At 40.7% G+C, this 21,938-nt stretch overlaps 3 protein-coding genes across 3 annotated transcripts; 2 read left to right on the top strand and 1 right to left on the bottom strand.

Annotated features, from left to right (window-relative positions):
* Positions 1–1,932: 1,932 nt before the first annotated feature.
* LOC308571834 (vomeronasal type-2 receptor 26-like) lies at positions 1,933–8,632 on the top strand (the record flags this gene model as incomplete). Its single annotated transcript, XM_081167450.1, has 5 exons — positions 1,933–2,217; positions 2,490–3,350; positions 4,417–4,644; positions 6,579–6,705; positions 7,719–8,632. 5 exons carry the CDS (start codon positions 1,933–1,935, stop codon positions 8,630–8,632), a joined length of 2,415 nt encoding a protein of 804 aa, XP_081023576.1.
* A 2,708-nt stretch (positions 8,633–11,340) lies between these two features.
* LOC308571832 (vomeronasal type-2 receptor 26-like) lies at positions 11,341–18,939 on the top strand (the record flags this gene model as incomplete). Its single annotated transcript, XM_081167449.1, has 6 exons — positions 11,341–11,360; positions 12,361–12,652; positions 13,139–13,357; positions 15,142–15,369; positions 17,052–17,178; positions 18,026–18,939. The coding sequence occupies 6 exons, from the start codon at positions 11,341–11,343 to the stop codon at positions 18,937–18,939; spliced, it is 1,800 nt and encodes a 599-aa protein (XP_081023575.1).
* Positions 18,940–20,574: 1,635 nt separating this feature from the next.
* LOC308571831 (olfactory receptor 11H6-like) lies at positions 20,575–21,525 on the bottom strand (the record flags this gene model as incomplete). The annotated part of the gene is made up of 1 exon (XM_081167448.1): positions 20,575–21,525. One exon carries the CDS (start codon positions 21,523–21,525, stop codon positions 20,575–20,577), a length of 951 nt encoding a protein of 316 aa, XP_081023574.1.
* Positions 21,526–21,938: the final 413 nt, after the last annotated feature.

Below are 21,938 nucleotides of genomic sequence, written 5' to 3'. Positions count from 1 at the left end.
AATCTGGTAGGAAACCTGCAACTCAGAACTGATAATTATCTCTCATCTTATTAATAGTCACTTCTGCTGCTTCTCCTCATCCCAGGGCAGTTTCAGAATCCACATGCACACTATGAACCAAGACTGGAGGACACAGTGAATGGCCCCATTCTCTTTTTCCCCAGAGAGAATGTGATAACCAAGTTGGCCTGGCTATCATTTTTCACCACATTATTATCTCTGTTGAAAGACTGTTGACAGGAGATGTTTAGTCCACCCTCTTCTTCCTTGGAAATCCTGCTAAGACCCAGTATAACCTTTCCTCCCTACTAAGCAAGACCAGCTGAGACTTTGGCTATGATAAGGAAAACATGATTTTCTTTTGAAATCTGATAGAAAACCTACAATTCAGAACTGATCATTATCTCCCATCTGATTAAAATTAATCATAATCACTGCTGCTGCTTCTCCTCATCCCAGGTGTGTTTCAGAAGCCACATAAACACTATGAACTAAAAGTGGAGGACACAATGAACAGCCCTTGTGCCATTAAGAGCTCATGCTAGATCCAAGGCTCTCTCAGACTGGTTGCAGATTTCCTTACCCTGAGAAGATCAATTTTTGGGAACGGGCATTCCAGTGAGAGCTTTTGAAGCAAAAACATTTGAATGACAATGTGCAGGATTCCTATTGCTCCATGTTCTATTAGATATCCACTTCCAATTCTTCACCAATACTATCTATCTGGGGATTTTATCATTGGTGGCATTATGTCTCAAATCTATATAGCTTCAAATGTATTAACCTTCCACAAACCTCCCTCTCCTGAATTATTTGATGACATATTGTAAGGAATTGTGCGTTTTTAAAAATTTACATATACATATATATTTTAAATGTTTTTTTAAATCCTTCATGAGTATATGTCTGCATTTGATATGTGGTGATTTAAGAAGATGGTGATGATTCCGACTTCTCCTTCTCTGTACTTCAGATGTTTATGATGGGCTGGGGAAGTTCTCAAAATGCTTTGTGCAAGATCTGCTAACCTTAAATTCATAATTTCAATATAGAAGGCAGGTCTAAAACTAGCATTTACCCATTATAAGATTACAACAGGATTGTTCACTTTCATTTCATTTAGGTTTTCGGGATATTTCCCATGGAATACTTTGGACATAGAAATTCCATTTTTGGCTTTTCTCAAACCTGCCATAAATGGTTAATCACTCATATTTGGAAGTGACCTTCTTATACGTTTTGGACAGTACTTGTATGATTGGGTGATCAGACACTGTCACTTCATTTAAGCAGACTACTATTATTATCACCACCATCATCATCGTCGTCATCAGTTGCAGTATGCTTGGCAGGAATACCTGCTTACTTTCTGCAAACAAAAGTACATTCCTACATGAGATATGGCCCTAGGTCATATTCTGTTGTGGTATATCCACCAAGGGTCCACAGACCAATATGACATTGCACTGATAGATTTGTTTTCTCATTTCCAAACGACTGGAGTATAATAGTCATAATAGAGTCATAAAACAGTAACAAAAAACCTTCGGTGTTTGAGATTTCTCTCATGCATGCTACATATTTCAATGGATTAAATCCATATTCATTCAGTGGAGTTTGACTCCTCATTCATTCATTCATTCATGCATGCAAGTTTTATGTGAATGCTGACATGCACATAATATGAACACTTTTACTTTCTGAGATATTCAGAAAACAATAGTAAGGGGGAAAGTGAGTGTTTCGCAAGCATCTGCTCATAGAGGATGTAAATTAACAGCATTCAAAGCCATGCCAAGAGTTGACTGTAGAGGGTATCATGTCCCTACCTACCTGCCTACCTATCTACAAAAATTTTCTTGAACTGTGGGCATGCCATCAATTTTTCTAAACATACACTGTTATACAATATATAACTCTCCTCACAGGCCAATGACACAACTCTACCAGCATATTCTGGCCTTGGCATTTGCTGTGAGGGAGATCAATGAAAACCTACATATCCTTCCGAATATCACACTGGGCTTCCACATCTATAATAGCAATTTCATTGCCAGATGGATCTATCAAGCCTCACTAGCAGTTCTCTCCAGGAAAGGAATTCGTCCTAATTACAAGTGTGATGTTGAGGACACTCCCATGGCTGTCATTGGGGGATCGAACTCAGATTCATGTCTCCAAATGGCCACCATCCTTCATATGTACAAGATGCCCCAGGTAAGATGTGTGCATGGAGCATGGGCAGAGATGAAAACATGTACACTTGGATTTGATGATATGCGTTCAGCTTGAACGTTGTTACTTGATCAGTTGAGGACTTAGCCATCTTTAAAAATCGGAGGTGCATCATAGACCTCAAGGACAAAAGAATTATGGCCTCAAGAAAATAGAGATTTTTGATACTACCTGAAGCAGTTTTTTAAGAAGTGGTGATAGGTCATAACACAATTCGTTACCACTTTTCTTTTCCTATTTGTTCTTACTTTTAGCTCATCTATGGCTCTTCTCCCATGATGGAAAACAATGTACAAACTCTTTTCTCCCACTGGATGTTCCCAGATGGGACTCATCAGTACAGTGGGATACTCCAACTTCTCCTGCATTTCAGCTGGTTGTGGATTGGGGTGGTTTCACAGAATGATGATACTGGAGAGCAATTTGTACAAAATATTCTTCCCATGTTTGCTCAGAGGGGTATCTGCTTTGATTTTATAGGAAGATTTCCTAAACTGAAGTTTTCTGGAGAGTTCAATGAAATGGTGGCTGATGGTTCTGAAACAATCCGTGTTATTATGGAAAGCACTGCTAATGCTGTGGTTGTTAATGGCGAGATTGACAGCATTATGGTATTGAGAATGATGCCAATGGTTGCAGAAATACATGATATACCAATGCATGCCGCATCAAAAGTCTGGATAATGACTGCGCAGATGGAATTCACATCCATCCCCTTTCAAAGAGGCTGGGAAATTGATTTTATCCATGGTGCTCTCTCCTTGGCAGTTTCCTCAAAGGAACTTGCAGGATTCCAGAAATTTGTTCAAATGAGAAACCCTGCCTCAGAAAGAGATGACAGCTTTCTCCGGGTTTTTTGGGAACAGGCATTCATCTGTTCTTTTTCCAATGCTTCTTTAGATAAGGAACTCAAGGAATCATGCACTGGGGAGGAGAAGGTTGACAGCCTTCCTGGTTCCGTTTTTGAAATGAGCATGACTGCCCAAAGCTACAGTGTCTATAATGCTCTATATACTGTGGCACATGCTTTGCATGCCATGCAATGCTCCAGGTTCAAAATTAGAGCAATGGCAAATGGAATAACATTGGAGTATCTGAAGCAACATCCATGGCAGGTATAATTTTGATCCTATTAATGCAAATGTTATATATCATATTCTAGCACTAAGCTAAAGGTGGCCTCTAGTTTTGCAGATCTTTGTGGATGAGAAAATATAATTCCGTCCAACTTAATGGATGGAATATTGTTTTTATTCTGAAGTGTGATTCCTATCCTCATTGCCACTTTGTCTGATTAGGTTGTTATGAATTCTGAAAGTAATTTTTCACATGCAATCCTTACACCCCTTTTTTTGAAGTTTTGCTACTGACCCTAGCTGATTCCAGAATTTGACCTCCCAGTATTAAAATTGACAAAGATTTGAATTCCTTAAATTGTATCCTCTGAGGCTGAGCACATTTATTACTACTGAGGGCAGTTATCGTACATGCAAGGAACAAAACGTTTGTCTCACTATAAGTTTTCCAGAACGACTCTTAATTTTTGCACTTTCTGGTTTGACACTGGGTGCCATGTCCAGTTTTCCTTAAAGGGAATTCTACTGATTGTCCCCAGTACCTCCAGTATGAGTCACTTGTTCCTTCATTTCTCTCCACTGCCTTTCCTCGGTCTTGCTCTCCATGCAACATTCTCAGACTTTACTTATTACAAACAATCCTGAAAAGGCTATTTGTCGTCTGCTAACTTCCAAGCCCATGCTTTAGGAATCCAAGCTGATCTCATCCCTACATAGCAACACAAACTTTTCATGTGAGTTCTGTGCATCCCTACAATATCTTCCAGACCCAAACCGTGTATCCCCCTGTCAGCTTTCCTGAGACACATTCCTTAAGGAGGAGATTAAGGTAGGTGCCTCCATTCCCTGCACTTCCCTCTTCACCTAGCTGAAACAATATCCAACACCACAAACCAGAAGATAAATCAAACAACACATCAGTACCCGTCCCACAGTGCACATCACATTGGACATCAGGTTTTGGCACATAGGTATTTACGTTAGACCACTTGGTCAGCTGATATAGTTTAAATAAATTATGAATCAAAGGTCTCAGAGGTGAACTATGATCTCAATAAGGAATTCTTTTGTAGATCTTCACTATAATTCCCTACCCCAAATTTAGCTCCAACGCTTTCTGAGAAGTGTCTCCTTCAACAATAGTGCTGGAGAAGAAATTTCCTTTGACCAAAAGGGAGCATTAGTAGCTGGCTTTGATATTATCAACTGGGTCACATTCCCAAATGAGTCCTTTCTTAGAGTCAAAGTTGGAAAAATGGACCCACAGATTCTCCAAGAAAGGGGGCTCAGAATTCATGATGATGCCATTATATGGCCCAGCAGCTTCAACCAGGTATATCGCGTTTTATAGTATCTTCCATCCTTTCTTCAATGTTAAAACTGATATCTCCTCAGGTCTTGTCTAGATTTTGTAGAACATCCATATAGACTTGGTTAGAAGACCCATTGCCATTGCAGTTATCTGGAGCCATTTCACCAACCTAAATAACCCTCCGAAGCAGTTATTGCAAACATGGCAGGGAACATTGGGAGATGAACAAACAGCTGAAAACCTCTGGGAACATGAATTTATGCACTGAAATGCATACTTGAAGCAAAATAATTAAGCCGAATAATGACTGAATCATTCCTATATTAGTAATATAATTTTAAAAAGTAATCTTTAAAAAATGCAGCCATGGAGGATGCCTATAACTGGAGGACCTCCAGTGTTCTGGAAAAAGTTCAAGAAATATTGCTTCATGATTCTGGTCTCTAAGGTAGTGATATTCCAAGATAATGCTCACAGGAACGTAGCATGTAAACTAATATGTTTAGAACCTGACCAAGCAAAGATCACCATCCAAAACAAATATTAATGCTGAAACATATAACCATGGTGGGGGGGGGAGTTAACACTGCAAGCAAGAAATATTGAATGATTGTATGAAACACAGACAATTAGAACAATTAACACCTGACAGTGTTCTAACATATTTTAGTTACTTCATGTCCAAATTATACCAATTTGTTACTTACCCTCTGTGTTATTTATATGTTGTTGTTGTTGCTGCTGCTGCTGCTGTTGTTGTTTTCATTGTACATTGTTTACATTAACCCTGCTACTGTCTTAATTTGTTTACAATAACTTTGTAAATATACTATAAATGAATTTCATTGTGTCTTAAAAACTTGATCTTTCCGATTCCTTATTCTTCCTGTGAGTTTTGCCATTTCTGCATAGTCCATTAGTTTCCGTAACCCTTCTTCTTTTATTGGGACATTTCCTTCTTTCCATCTTTGGGCATACAACATTCTGGCAGCAGTGGTCTCATACACAAATACATTAGGTAACTTTAATCCCATTATTCCCAAAAGAAATGACTCTGGTATCTTAATAAAGGTTAACTTAAACATTTTTTTAAAATCATTATACAGTGGCACTTCCGGTTGCGTATCGGATCCGTTCTGGAGCTCCGGTCGGATCCCAAGGAATTTGCAACCGGAGGTGCCTGTTCTGCGCATGCACATGGCGTGTTGAGTGCTTCTGCCCATGCATGCATGGCGAAGCCCAGAAAAATATTTCCAGGTCTGCCACGTGCGTAACCCACAGGATACTCAAGCAGAGGTGTGCATATCCAGAGGTACCACTGTATATCATTTCCCTGTAGGCTTTTGCCTTATTACAAGTCCATCACATATGGAAAAAGGTATCTTCTTGTTCTTTACATTTCCATCAGATACTAAATTCTGATTTGTACATTTTGGCAAACAAATTGAGTGTTAAGTACCATCTATACATCATTTTAATATGATTTCCACTCTAATTATAAAACGCTGCAAACTTTATATCATTATTCACAATCGCTTAGTCATGCTGCCCACACGACCTGGAAAGCTGTATGGGGACAAACGCCGGATCCCTTGGCCTAAAAACAAGATTAGCGCCACAACCCCATAGTTGCCTTTGACTGGACTTAACTGTCCAGGGGTCCTTTAACTTTTACCTCATTATGACCAATATCCATTGCCCAATGTATTATTGAAGATTTCACGTGTTCATCTTTTGTTTCCCATTCTAATAGCATCTTATACATTTTTGACAAAACATTAACATTACATTCTAGGAGGTTTCTCTCTAATTCTCTCAACATAAAAGGTGCTCTCTGGGGGGGGGGAGCATTTTCCTATATTATTGTCCTATTTCTAAACTGTGTATTTCACCACCTTTGCTGTGCCAGGGAGATGCACTCCCTGAAACTATTATCTTCTTTTATTTATGTACAGATACCACCTCCTTCTGTGTGCAATGAGAATTGCCATTTAGGTTACAGTCGGGCCAAGAAGGAAGGGAAGCCTTCTTGCTGCTATGATTGTCTTCCATGTCCAGAAGGGAAGATCACAAACCATAAGGGTAGGAGATAAACTGTGAACTCTTCAAAAGCTATATCAGGATTTTGCTTGATATCACCACTGAGATTTGTATTTGGTGTACAAATCTGAATAACATTGGAGAGATGCAATTGGGTAGGAGTTTTATAAGAGCCAGTCATATTATTTATGTGTTTATTCATAAAAACCACTTGCATAGTACAATTTCATTAAAAATATGAAAGTAGTTTACAACAACAACAAAAATTCACAGAGGCAGACAAACATACACATATAGACACAAAAAACATGCAAGTATATATACAATGGCATACATCTCCAGTCTTTTAGTTAACAGCCAAATACATTAACCCAGAGGAGGGTTTTAAAAGCAACAAAAGGGCAGATCACCAACTAATTCCTAAAGGATATATTTTATTAATTTTCTCCATATGTTTGGCAGAAAAGAAAAGTTTTCAGATATCTAAAGTTTACTATAGAAGATGCCTTCTGATTCACTATTGAAAGCATGTTCCAAAAGACTGGGTCCAATGACAAGACATAGTCCCAAAACCTCAAGCTAAGCAATTCTCCTATGGATTATCTCAATCATCAAGCTGGAATAGAAGGGTTCAGGCTGTTCCTTTAACAATAATGACCTGAGTTGAGGGATTGTAAATTGGCACAGGGATCTTGAATCTGGCTTGGTAATAGAGTGTTGGCATGCTAACAAAGGTCTCATGTGTTGTCAGATATGTACCACCATTAAAAGGATTCAAGCTATCACACTGCCTAGGAATGGAAGGAGCTGGCAAACCAGTTAGCCAGATAGTGGATGTTAGGAATAAATCTTCAGACCTGTAGACTGCTACCTTCTTGAGATTGACCCAAGATGTAGATTGCTTTGCAATCAAAGCTGAATATTACTTCTAAATATAAGGATGTGTTTTTAACAACTGTTCTAGGCATCCTAATTCAAGGCTCCAAAATACAGTATTTCCACCAAGCATGGCAGAATGGATTTCCATGTAGATAACTCTTTCTTTTCTTTTTCAGACATGGATGATTGTTTTGAATGCCCTGGGGACCAGTATCCAAAACATGGCCAGGATGGATGCCTTCCAAAACAAATAACTTTCTTGTCTTATGGAGAACCTTTGGGCATAATGTTGTCCTCTTTGGCTCTCTCCTTTTCTCTCCTCACTGCTTTGGTCCTTGGAATATTCCTGAAGCACATGGATACTCCCATAGTCAAGGCCAACAACCGGAACCTCACCTACACTCTCCTCATCTCCCTCTTGCTTTCCTTCCTTTGTGTTTTGCTATTCATTGGCCAGCCTGGAGCACTGACATGCCTCCTTCGACAAACTGCTTTTGGCATGATCTTCTCTGTAGCAGTTTCTTGCATACTGGCTAAAACCACCATTGTGGTTCTGGCTTTCATGGCCACCAAGCCAGGCTCTAAGTTGAGGAGATGGGTAGGGAAACCATTGTCCAACTCCATTGTCCTTTCCTGCTTTCTTATTCAAGCCACCATTTGTACTGTGTGGTTGGCAACTTCTCCCCCATTCCCTGATTTAGACATGAATACAATGATCAAAGAAATGATTATGCTATGTAATGAGGGGTCAGTCCTTATGTTTTATTTTGTGTTGGGCTACATGGGCTTCTTGGCTTCTGTCAGCTTTATTGTGGCTTTTCTTGCTCGGAGGTTGCCTGACAGCTTTAATGAAGCCAAGTTCATTACATTCAGCATGCTGGTCTTTTGCAGTGTTTGGTTGTCCTTTGTCCCAACCTACCTGAGCACAAAGGGAAAATACATGGTGGCTGTGGAGATCTTCTCCATCTTGGCCTCCAGTTTGGGCTTACTGGGGTGCATCTTTTTCCCCAAATGCTATATTATTTTACTTAGGCCTGAACTGAATACCAAGGGACAGTTAATTAGAACAACAAAGAATCAGCCTAGCTGACCTAACTGAAGCCCATTGCATTCAAATATCTTTTATTAGTAATGAGTGATATACCCTCCAAGATCACAGAAAGCCTCTCTGCAAGAATGAGCCGTGATTTCCATGTACTCACTTAGGATGATCCCATTAAAGTATTTCATTTCATTATTTCAGCTCTTTATTTAATTTTTATTCCACCCTTCAGCCAAAGTTTACAGAAAAATGCACAACAGAAAAATACAAAATGAGAACACAAAGTATATAATAAACATCAGTCAATAGCCTGGTGATAGAGAAACATCTTTTTCTCGTGCGTAAAAATATGTAACGACAGATTACAAAAAGCCACTCAAGCTGCTGTTAAGTGAATGAGCCATACTTCCATGAAGTCAGCTTTGATGATCCCATGAAAGCATGAAAATAATGCATCAAAGTAATGCATCAAATAATGCATCAAAAATAATGCATCAATCCACACCCAATTCTGTATATTCTTGTAATGGTTGGGAGTTACTCGTGCGTAAACTTCCCGTTTGGAAGCTTGGCTGCCTAGGTTAAACCGTCTTGACTGCACAGCCCATCTCATCATGGCTGCCTCAGTCGCTAGCAGCATCTGTCTGTGGGCGTTTCTTAAACCTTTGCCAGCATAAAAGCTGTTTGACACCCAATCGTCTCCGCCTCTCATTACGAGGAAGTCTCCTGCACAGGGAGGGCGTGGGTAGTGGAGGACCAGTGCTCTCCTCACTGACTTCCAAGGAAGAATCCTGGAGCCCTTCCACCTCTTCTCCCATTTGCTCTCCTGGATCCTTGGTGTTACGCTGATTTCCTTCCCCCTCTATCAAGCTGCATCTCCCCCTAGTGCTGGTACCTTCCCCTGCAGAATCAGAGAGCCTCTCCTTCTCCTGTTGCTCTGATGTCAGTTCCCTGACAATTCTGATCCCATTTCCTGTTTGCCATGATTTTCCATCCTAATTTAGAAAAAAAAGAAGTTCCATTTCTTCTTCTTCCATTCTTTCTCCGGGGAAATTGCCAGAAGCTCAATAGCTTTTGCATCTAATTTCACTCCAAATTTCACTCCAAATCCTTTCTCTCTCAGCTCTAGAATGCTTTTTAATCTCCCCGTCCATGGTTTCATTCCACTTCTCCAACATCATGACTACACCACTTGCCTGTTTCACTCCTCCAGTCACCTGTGTGAAAATTCTCTCCATTTCATTGTTTACTGCCTCCAGCTTTACCATTCCACTCTGCTGTTCTGGCAGTGCTTTATCAATTCTCCAAATGTTCTGTGTCTTCTTTAACCTCATCATTCTCTGGTCCATTTTCATTCACCATCTTATCCATCTCAGCTCTGATCTCTTTTAGTTGCTGATCCAGTAATTGATGCAAGATGCCAACAGTCAATGGGGTGTCCAACAGTGTTTTTACAATACTGACTGTTCTTTCTCTTACTAACAGCTCACTCTCCACCTTAAGATCTTACAATTTCTACCTTAAGCTTGATTCTCCAATCTCCCGTCACCATGTCACACTTCATTCCTCGCCCCCCCCACCCGTGCCACAGAATAAAACATAGCTTCGCTTTGCAGTCAGCACTTGCTTCAAAAGGACAGCAAGTTAAAAATAAAATGAAAATTTCTAACTGTCCCATCACCCCTTACATGTTTTGAATCTTTCTCAGTTGCAATAAAATAAAACATTTTTATTTATTTATTTGCTTTCAGCCTTTTAATATTGCAGACAGCTCACATTCCAGATTTGAATTTCAACCAGCAAATAAATCACTTCATTTCTAATCTATAACAGTCTCAAAAGTATTTAAAGAAAGGGAGGTTTTACCTATGGCTGATCCCCAGTACTATTATGTACTGTTTGGGTGTGATGAAGGTTCCTCTGCTCCGGGTCACTCACCCCCATCTGGTTCCCCAATACACCTTGTTCTACCAGCATGGAAAGCTGCTTTCTGAGGGAATCAAAGGTGAATCCCTGTTCTCTCTTTTTTTCCCAAACAGAATGTGATAAGCAAGTTGGCCTGGCTATCATTTTTCACCACATTATTATGTCTGTTGAAAGACTGTTGACAGTAGATGTTTAGTCCACCCTCTTCTTCCCAGTATAACCTTTCCTCCCTACAAAGTAAGACCAGCTGAGACTTTGGCTATGATAAGGAAAACATGATTTTCTTTTGAAATCTGATAGAAAACCTACAATTCAGAACTGATCATTATCTCCCATCCCATCTGATTATCAAATTAATCATAATCACTGCTGCTGCTTCTCCTCATCCCAGGGGTGTTTCAGAAGCCACATAAACACGATAAACTAAAAGTGGATGACACAATGAACAGCCCCTGTGCCCTTCAGAGTGCATGCTAGATCCAAGGCTCTCTCAGACTGGTCACTGATTTCTTTACACAGAGCAGATCCATTTTTTGTGCGCATTCCAGTGAGACTTTCTGAAGCAAGAACATTTGAATGATAATGTGCAGGGTTCCTATTGCTCTATGTTCTATTAGAGATCCACTTCCAATTCTTCACCAATACTATCAATCTGGGGACTTCATCATTGGTGGCATTATGTCTCAAATCTATATAGCTTCAAGTAGATTAACCTTCCACAAACCTCCCTCTCCTGAATTATTTGATGACATATTGTAAGGAATTGTGGATTTTTAAAATTTTATATATACATAGATATTTTAAATGTTTTTTAAATCCTTCATGAGTATATGTCTGCATTTGATATGTGGTAATTTAAGAAGATGGTGATGATTCTGACTTCTCCTTCTCTGCACTTCAGATGTTTATGATGGGCTGGGGAAGTTCTCAAAATGCTTTGTGCAAGATCTGCCAACCTTAGGTTCATAATTTCAATATATAAGGCAGGTCTAAAACTAGCATTTATCCATTATAAGATTACAAGAGAGTATAAACAGGATTGTTCACTTTCATTGCATTTAGGTTTTCAGGCTATTTCCCATGGAATACTTTGGATATAGAAAATCCATATTTGGCTTTTCTCAAACCTGCCACAAATGGTTAATCACTCATATTAGAAAGTGATCTTCTTATACGTTTTGGACAGTACTTGTATGATTGGGTGATCAGGCACTGTCAACTCATTTAAGCAGACTACTACTATCACCATCAATATCATCAGTTGAAGAATGGTTGGCAGGAATACCTGCTTACTTTCTGCAAACAAAAGTACATTCCTACTTGAAATATGGTCCTAAATCACATTCTGTTGTGGTATATCCACCAAGGGTCCACAGACCAATATGACATTGCACTGATAGATTTGTTTTCTCATTTCCAAACGATTGGAATATAATAGTCGTAATAGAGTCATAAAACAGTAACAAAAAACCTTCGGTGTTTGAGATTTCTCTCATGCATGCTACATATTTCAATGGATTAAATCCATATTCATTCAATGGAGTTTGACTCCTCATTCATTCATTCATTCATTCATGCAAGTTTTGTGTGAATGTTGACATGTACATAATATAAACCCTTTTACTTTCTGAGATATTCAGAAAACAATAGCAAGGGGAAAGGTGAGTGTTTTGCAAGCCTCTGCTCATAAAGGTTGTAATTTGACAGCATTCAATGCCATGCCAAGAGATGACTCTACAGGGAGTCACATCCCTACCTACCTGCCTACCTATCTGAAAAAACTTCCTTGGACTGTGGGCATATAATCTATTTCTCTAATCATGTTATACAATATGTTCCTCTCCTTACAGGCCAATGACACAACTCTACCAGCATATTCTGGCCTTGGCATTTGCTGTGAGGGAGATCAATGAAAACCCACATATCCTTCCCAATATCACACTGGGCTTCCACATCTATAATAGCAATTTCATTGCCAGATGGATCTATCAAGCCTCACTAGCAGTTCTCTCCAGGAAAGGAAGATTCATCCCTAATTACAAGTGTGATGTTGAGGACACTCCCATAGCTGTCATTGGGGGATCAAACTCAGATTCATGTCTCCAGATGGCCACCATCCTTTGTATGTACAAGATGCCCCAGGTAAGATGTGTTCATGGAGAATGGGCAGAGATGAGAATGTGTACACTCGTCTTTGATGACATCCTTTCAGCTTGAATGTTGGTACTTAAACAGTTGTGTACTTAAAAATTGGAGGTGTGCCATAGACCTCAAGGACAAAAACAATTGTGGCCTCAAGAAAATGGAGATTTTTGATGTTGCATGGAACAGTTTTTGATACTGCCTGAAGTGGTGATAGGTCATAGCACAATTTGTTACCACTTTTCTTTTCCATTTTATCTCACCATTTGCTGCCATTACTCTTAGCTCATCTACGGCTCTTCTCCCATGATGGAAAACAATGTACAAACTCTTTTCTCCCACTGGATGTTCCCAGATGGGACTCATCAGTACAATGGGATACTCCAACTTCTCCTGCATTTCAGCTGGTTGTGGATTGGGGTGGTTTCTCAGAATGATGATGCTGGAGAGCGATTTGTACAAAATGTCCTTCCCCTGTTTGCCCAGAGGGGTATCTGCTTTGATTTTATAGGAAGATTTCCTAAACTGAAGTTTTCTGGAGAGCTCAGTGAAATGGTGGCTGATGGTTCTGAAACAATACGTGTTGTTATGGGAAGCACTGCCAATGTTGTGGTTGTTCATGGTGAGATTCATACCATTTTGATAATGAGAACGATGCCAAAGATTGCAGAAACGGATGATATACCAATGCATGCCACATCAAAAGTCTGGATAATGACTGCCCAGATGGAATTCACCTCATTCCCCATTCAGAGGGGCTGGGAAATTGATTTCCTCCATGGTGCTCTCTCCTTGGCAGTTTCCTCAAAGGAACTTGCAGGATTCCAGAAATTTGTTCAAATGAGAAACCCTGCCTCAGAAAGAGATGACAGCTTTCTCCAGCTTTTTTTGGGAACAAGCATTCATCTGTTCTTTCTCCAATGCTTCTTTAGATAAGGAACATGAGGAATCATGCACTGGGGAGGAGAAGGTTGACAGCCTTCCTGGGTCTGTTTTTGAAATGAGCATGACTGCCCAAAGCTACAGTGTCTACAATGCTCTATATACTGTGGCACATGCTTTGCATGCCATGCAATGCTCCACGTTCAAAATTAGAGCAATGGCAAATGGAATGAAATTGGACTGTCTGAAGCAACAAATATGGCTGGTAAAATTCTGATCCCATTAATACAAATGTCATATTCTAGCACTCTGCTAAAAGTGGCCCCTAGTTTTGCAGTTCTTTTGTTGCTGAGAAAATTTAATTGCATCCAACTTAATGGATGGAATATTGTATTTATTCTGAAGTGCGATTCCTATTCTCATTGCCACTTTGTCTGATTAGGTTGTTATGAATTCAGCAGGTAATTTTTCACATGCAACCCTTACACCCCTTTTTTGGAAGTTTTGCTACTGACCCTAGTTGATTTCAGAATTTGAACCCCCAGTATTAAAATTGACAAAGTTTTGCATTCCCTAGATTGTATCCTCTGAGGCTGAGCACATTTATTACTACTGAGGGCAGTCATCATATATGCTAGGAACTAAAGGTTTGTCTCACTGTGAATGCCCCAGAATGACTCCTTTAATTTTTGTACATTCCAGTTTGTCCAAATCTACTTAAACAGTTTTCTAGTTCCTCCTGTATGTGTCACTTCTTCCTTCATTTCTTTCCACTGCCTTTCTCAGTGTCCCACAACAGGAAGGACACCAGACTACCACCTTTCCCCTTTTGCTCTTCTGTTGCCTTCTGATTTTATCCAAACACCTGGATCAAGGCCTGAGAGGTTGACCTCCCTCCTCCTCCTCACTCTCACTGAACCCAGACTCAGACCACTGCTTATCTGCTGACTGCCTAGCAACGCTTTGGCGGCCTTCCAATTATTCCTCTCCTTGATAGCTAATAGAGTCTTCTCTAAAAAGGGGGGGGGGGTCTAGCTGCCCTTTTTTGATTCTGACATGCAGTTCTCATCTGCAGAGTTGGTCCCTAGGTCAATCTTTGAGTCTAACTCATCCCCGACACTCTGGGGGGCCACGTTTCTAACACCTCTTCACTGATCTGAATCACTATCCAACATCACAAACCAGCAGATAAATCAAAAGACACATCAGTACCTGCCCCACAGTGCACATCACATTGGAAATTAGTTTTGGGCCCATAGGTATGCTTTAGGAGAAGTAGCCTAGGGTAAAGTTGCCTGGAGAGAACATATGTTAACAAACACCTCTGTATTTGATGATGGCAGTGGATTCGAAGCGAGTTGGCAGACTGAAACTTAATTGGGACAAGACCAATGCAAGGCATGAAACTATTATCTTCTTTTATTTATGTACAGATGCCATCTCTTTGTGTGTTTAATGAGAATTGCCATTTAGGTTAGCCCAATTGGTCAGTTGATATAGTTTAAATAAATTATAAACCAAAGGTCTCAGAGGTCAACTGTAATCTCAATTATCTAATAAGGAATCCTTTTGTAGATCTTTATTATGGTTCCCTACCCGCAATTTAGCTCCAACACTTTCTGAGAAGTATCTCCTTCAACAATAGTGCCGGAGAAGAGATTTCCTTTGACCGAAAGGGAGCATTAGTAGCTGGCTTTGATATAATCAACTGGGTCACATTCCCAAATGAGTCCTTTCTTAGAGTCAAAGTTGGAAAAATGGACCCACAGATTCCTCAAGAAAAGGGGCTCAGAATTCATAATGAGGCCATCGTATGGCCCAGCAACTTCAACCAGGTAAATTCAATTTTATAGTATCTTCCGTCCTTTGCTCAGTGTTAAATCTGATGTCTCCTCAGGTCTTGGCTAGACATGGTTAGAAGATCCATTGCCATTGCACTTATCTGGAGCCATTTCACCAACCTAAATAACTCTCCAAAGCAGTTATTGCAAACATGGCAGGGAACATTGGGAGATGAACACACAGCTGAAAACCTCTGGGAACATGAACTTATGCACTGAAATGCATATTGAATCAGAATAATTAAGTCAAATAATGATGGAATCACTACTATGTTTGTAATATCCTTCAAAGAGTAATCCTTAAAAATTAGCAGACACAGAGCATGCCTATAATTGGAGGACCTCCAGTGTTCCGGAAAAAGTTCAAGAAATGTTACTTGAAGACAATGCTATTACCTAAGACAATGCTCACAGGAACGCAACATGCAAACTAATATGTTTAGAACCTGACCAAGCAAAGGTCACCATTGAAAACAAATATTAATGCAATATACAAAATAAAAAAAAAATTGAAATCACAGAAAGTCATTGGGCGACCTAGCAGCGACAGCTCCAGCCCCCAGGGATCTCCAGGAAGGAATAAAGACTCTGTTAACCTGTTATAGAATTAAAATTTGGCCACAACTTTATTAAACTTTCAAATGTAGGAAGACCTTCGCTTAAGTATTGTGTGTGTATCCCTCCCAGCCCCGCAGCAGGGGGAACTGGGGCTCGTTAGGGTAAATGGGATATGGGGGTGCACTGCAAGACGTATGTGCACGCAGGCAGCCCATGCCATATCCCCACACGCAGGGTAGTTCATTGACAACCTTTCAGTGTATGGCCAGTGACACCCTTTATATAACCCCTTTAAAGAAGGGACCCTGGAATCACCGCCATAGGGGGGGTGAGTCACCACTTCACGCCCGCCCCCCATTATAGGGAAGGAAAGACTAAAGGATTCCACCCAAGGCCTTAAACCACCAAAGTTGTGACAAATTGCTATGGGGAAGAAAAAAAAACCTGTTTCTTCCTGGTTTGTCAACAACAACCAGTCAATAGACTGTAGCAGTGCCCGCTAAACAGGATGAAAAAGGGTTAACCTGCAAACAAGAAACATTAAACAAAGGGAGGGGAGGGAAGGTAAATCTCTTGAGCCAACTGCCTGGCTGCAGCCAGCTCCACCCCCTATTTATAAAACTGGCCCCCACCTCCCAGCAGTGTAACTTGACCACTGAGGCTTGGCGTGAACCACCAAAGAATAACACTGAGAGGCAGGCCAGTCCCTAGTTGACAGTAAGTTCCCTGGTAACAGAAGCACCATGTGTGATCTTGCAAAGGGCACCCACAATGTAAAGTGTGAGTGCTCAGTCTCTCATTTCAGCTCCCCTCTCCCTGTCTTAGAAAACTTCCTATCCAGACTCTATTTTGATTGACCAGTTCAGTTTGATTTGCAGATCCTCTGGGCTGTTATATTTGATAGATATGACCTTCCTCTCAAAATATGGTGTTCTGTGTCTTCTTTGAGCTGTATTGGTAAAGGCAGTGTTCCCATTGATAATTCATTCTGACCTGCAGCTACATAAAACGAATTTTCAAATATTATTGTCCTATTTCTAAACTGTGTATTTCACCACCTTTGCTGTGCCAGGGAGATGCACTCCCTGAAACTATTATCTTCTTTTATTTATGTACAGACACCACCTCCTTCTGTGTGCAATGAGAATTGTCATTTAGGTTACAGTCGGACCAAGAAGGAAGGGAAGCCTTCTTGCTGCTATGATTGTCTTCCATGTCCAGAAGGGAAGATCACAAACCAGAAGGGTAGGAGATAAACTGTGAACTCTTCAAAAGCTATATCAGGACTTTGCTTGATATCACCACTGAGATTTGTATTTGGTGTATAAATCTGAATAGCATGGGAGGGATATATACAATGACTCAATCCTCCAACCGTTTAGTTAACAGCCATATGCATTAACCCATTGCGCCAGAGGAGGGTTTTTTAAATAAAGCCAATTTCCAGAAAATTACTACACAATATATTTTTCTTAATTGTCTCCATAAGCTTGGCAGGAAAACAGAGTTTTCCGATGTCTAAGTTTACTATAGAAGATACCTTCTGGTTCACTACTGAAAAAAATATTCCAAAGGAGTGGGTCCATTAACAATAAAGACTTGGTCCCAATACCTCAAGAAAAGCAAACCACCTATAGATTACCTCAAACATCAAGCTAAAAAAGAAGCGTTAGGGCTGTTCCTTTAATATCCTTGACCTCAGTTGAGGGCTCTGCAAATTAGTACAGGGACCGTGAATCTCGCTTGGTGATAGAGGACTACCCAGTGTTGGCATGCTATCAAAGGTCTCATGTGTTGCCAGCTATGTACCACCATTAACAGAGGTCAGGCTATCACACTCCCTCAGAATGGAAATAGCTGACAAACCAGCTAGCCAGATAGTGGATGTTAGGAATAAAGCCTCAGACCTGTAGACTGCTACCCTCTTGACATTGGCCCAGGATGTGGATTGCTTGGCAGTCAAAGCTGAATATGAGGATATCTCTTTTACAACTGTTGTCGTCGTCATAATTCAAGGCTCTACAGTACATAAATTCTGCCAAGCATCGCCGAACGGATTTCCACATATTTAATTCTGTGTTGTCTTTTTCAGACATGGATGTTTGCTTTGAATGTCCTTGGAACCAATATCCAAACCATTTCCAGGATGGATGCCTTCCAAAACGAATAACTTTCTTGTCTTATGGAGAACCTTTGGGCATAATTTTGTCCTCCTTGGCTCTCTCCTTTTCTCTTCTCACTGCTTTGGTCCTTGGAATATTCCTGAAGTACATGGATACTCCCATAGTCAAGGCCAACAACCGGAACCTCACCTACACTCTCCTCATCTCCCTCTTGCTTTCCTTCCTTTGTGTTTTGCTATTCATTGGCCAGCCTGGAGCACTGACATGCCTCCTTCGACAAAGTGCTTTTGGTATGATCTTCTCTGTAGCAGTTTCTTGCATATTGGCCAAAACCATCATTGTGGTTCTGGCTTTCATGGCCACCAAGCCAGGCTCCAAGATGAGAAGGTGGGTGGGAAAACCATTGTCCAACTCCATTGTCCTTTCCTGCTTTCTTATTCAAGCCACCATTTGTACTGTGTGGTTGGCAACTTCTCCCCCGTTCCCTGATTTAGACATGCATACAATGATCCAAGAAATGGTTTTGCTCTGTAATGAGGGGTCAGTCCTTATGTTTTATTTTGTGTTGGGCTACATGGGCTTCTTGGCTTCTGTCAGCTTTATTGTGGCTTTTCTTGCTCGAAGGTTGCCTGATAGCTTTAATGAAGCCAAGTTCATTACATTCAGCATGCTGGTCTTTTGCAGTGTTTGGCTGTCCTTTGTCCCAACCTACCTGAGCACAAAAGGAAAATACATGGTGGCTGTGGAGATCTTCTCTATCTTGGCCTCTAGTTCGGGGTTACTGGGGTGCATCTTTTTTCCCAAATGCTATATTATTTTACTGAGGCCTGAACTGAATACCAAGGGACAGTTAATTAGGACAACAAAGAATCAGTCTAGCTAACCTAACTCAATTCAAAAGTCTTTTATTAGTAATGAGTGACAGACCCTCCAAATTCACAGAAAGCTTCTGTTAGAGAATGGGCCATGGTTTCCATGTATTCACTTAGGATAATCCCATTAAAGTATTTCATTTTATTATTACAGCTCTTTATTTAATTTTTATACCGCCCTTCATCCAAAGATTACAGAAAAATGCACAACATAAAAACACAAAATGAGAACACAAAGTATATAATAAACATCAGTCAATAACCTGGTTATAGAGAAACATCTTTTCCTTGTGCCTAAAGATATGTAACGAAGTTGCCAGGCAGGCTTCCCTGGGGAGAGCATTTCACAAAAGGAGAGTCATTGCAGTCTTGTGCTGTCACTTTTTCAAGGGAAAAGCCTCAGATGATGATAGCAGGGTCCAGATTGGTTCATATGGAGAGATTCGATCCTTGAGGTAATACTATCCTGAGTCATTTAAGGCTTTATAGGTCAAACGGCACTTTTGCCCAAAGTATCTTAATTGAAAGTTTTCAACATAAAATACAATAAAAACCAATCTAATCTAAAAAAGAAAGAAAGAAGAGTAAAAATAAGAGAATAAAAAGCAAGAAATAAAAAGTTGTCAAGAGTTATAGGTCATTTTTTAATCTAAGTAATCAATCACTCGTGCTTCCTGAGAAGAATTCCAACCTGTAAGATTAATCTACTTTACAACCATCAAAAAATAAATTATCGCCTTTGTGGTGTTTAATTGCCAGATAATTTGTCCAATTAACATTTATTTCCCTATTTCTATAATAATTAAAAGACTGAGGGTGCAGACCTGAAGCTTTTTAATAAAAAAGTGGTTTGTGCAGTGTCAAGCTGATGAAGCAATCCTTGTTCTGGGTTCCTTCACGTCCCTCAGAAACATTCTCTTTTCCCCAGGACAAATCACAGGTGCCTCTTCAGAACATCTGAGGGCATGCTAATTCTGAGGGGGTGGGGATTAGATAGTCAGACTGACAATCTCTTATCACTCTTCACTAGCAGGGAACTAGCAGGGGAGCACCTCGGTCAGACATTCCTCAAACCAGAATCCCCTGCCCTCTTTTGGAGGGAGAGTTTCTCCTCTACCCGCCACCCCCAATGAATTTTACTTACGGTACTTCTACATGTCCCAAATATGCAGATTCCTCTCTTTTGTTTGTTGAGGTGTGTGTGATTTGGATACAAAATAATTAGAATGGCCCATCCCAAGTTCAGCATTAGGGGGAAAGATGCATAATACATTCTCTCAGAGTTTCTGCCTAGTTAACATTTGTGTCTGAAATTCAGATGCTGACAGCAGATGTCCTTGTAGGCTACAGGGTAAACATCAGAATCTGCTCTACCTCTGTCCCCACTTTGAGTCCTGGTCTCTTCCTGCAGGAAAATGAGGTGATAAAATTTCAGGTGGCAGGATGGATTATGCCACTTCAGAATGAAGGTAGGGTATACCATTTATGAATGCTCCCTGATGTAAAACAAACAAAGCAATGCAAGTGATAAACCTCCCAATACATTGTGGTTCTAGGCTTGCCCTCTCTCTGATACGCAGGTTTTGCACCAGTAGGAAGACTCATTTCTGTTTTTGCTTTGCAACATTTTCATGCTATCCGTGTTTTCAAATACACCTCCATTTCTCCAATCTCTTCAACAACCTCCCCGCAGTCTCTTTCATCTGATCATTCCTCAGAGAATAGATCAGAGGATTGAGGAAAGGTGTGATAGCAGTGTAGAAGAGTGTTGCTGCCTTTGTCACATCTGAGTGGCTTTCTCCACCTGGAGCAGCTAAGTATACTCCTGCCACAGAACCATAGAAAATACTCACCACTACTAGATGGAACGATACGGTGGAGAAAGCCTTCCTACGACTGCCTTGGTTAGAGGTTTTCATCAGTGTGAAAACCACAGTGCCATAGGACAACAGAATGCAAAATAAGTTGCCTAAAACCATAACATTCACAAAAACCTGGTGGATGAGAGGAACATTTCCAAGTGGGGGGCAGGCAAGAGACAGGAGTGGCCCAGGATCACACAACAAATGGTTGATGATGTTGGATCCACAGAAGGACATCCTGGAGATCACAGTTACTGGGACAATGTTCCACAGGAAGCCAAGGGTCCAGCAAGCAGCCATCAGAGCACAGCAGGCATCCTGGGACATAATTTGTGGGTAGCGCAGTGGGTGGCATATGGCCAAGTACCTGTCCAATGCCATGGCTGAGAGGAATAAACATTCTGTTGCACCAAGAGAGAAAAAGATGTAGAACTGGAAGAAGCAAGCCTGGAAAGAGATCGTCCCATGAGGGGACACCAGATCAAAGAGCATGCGAGGTACAGTGGCACTCATGTAGCACATCTCCAGCCAGGAGAAGGTGCTTAGAAGGAGATACATGGGAAGTCGTGACAAGTGCGAGTCTAGAACCACCAGTGTGATAATGGTCAGATTCTCAGCCAAAGTGAGCACATAAAGAACAGTCAAAAAAAGGAGCAGCAGCAAACGCTTCACCTGTCCACCTCCAAATCCCAGCAAAATGAATTCTGTTACTTCAGTTTCATTGTCCAGTTCCATCGTCAATTGAATAATCTGGCTGGGCTTCCCCAGCCACTCTAGGCAGCTCCCAAAAGAATATTAAAAACACAATAAAACATCAAACATTCAAAGCTTCCCTAAACAGGGCTGCCTTCAGACATCTTCTAAAAGTTGCATAGTTCTTTATCTCCTTAACATCTGGTGGGAGAACATTCCACAGGGAGGGCACCACTGCTGAGAAGGCATTCTGCCTGGTTCCCTGTAACCTCACTTCTTGCAGTGAGGGAACCGCCAGAAGGCCCTTGGAGCTGGGCCTCAGTGTCCGGGCTAAATGATGGGGGTGGAGATGCTCCTTCAAGTATACTGGGCCAATGCCGGTGAGGGTTTTAAAGTTCAGCACCAACACTTTGAATTGTGCTCAGAAACATACTGGAAGTCAATGAAGGTCTTTC

This window comes from Podarcis bocagei (assembly GCF_964188305.1).
Source record: "Podarcis bocagei genome assembly, chromosome: 13".
NCBI lineage: Eukaryota > Metazoa > Chordata > Lepidosauria > Squamata > Lacertidae > Podarcis > Podarcis bocagei.
Note: the sequence above shows the minus strand (reverse complement) of the source record. Positions and strands in the feature narration are given on the sequence as shown.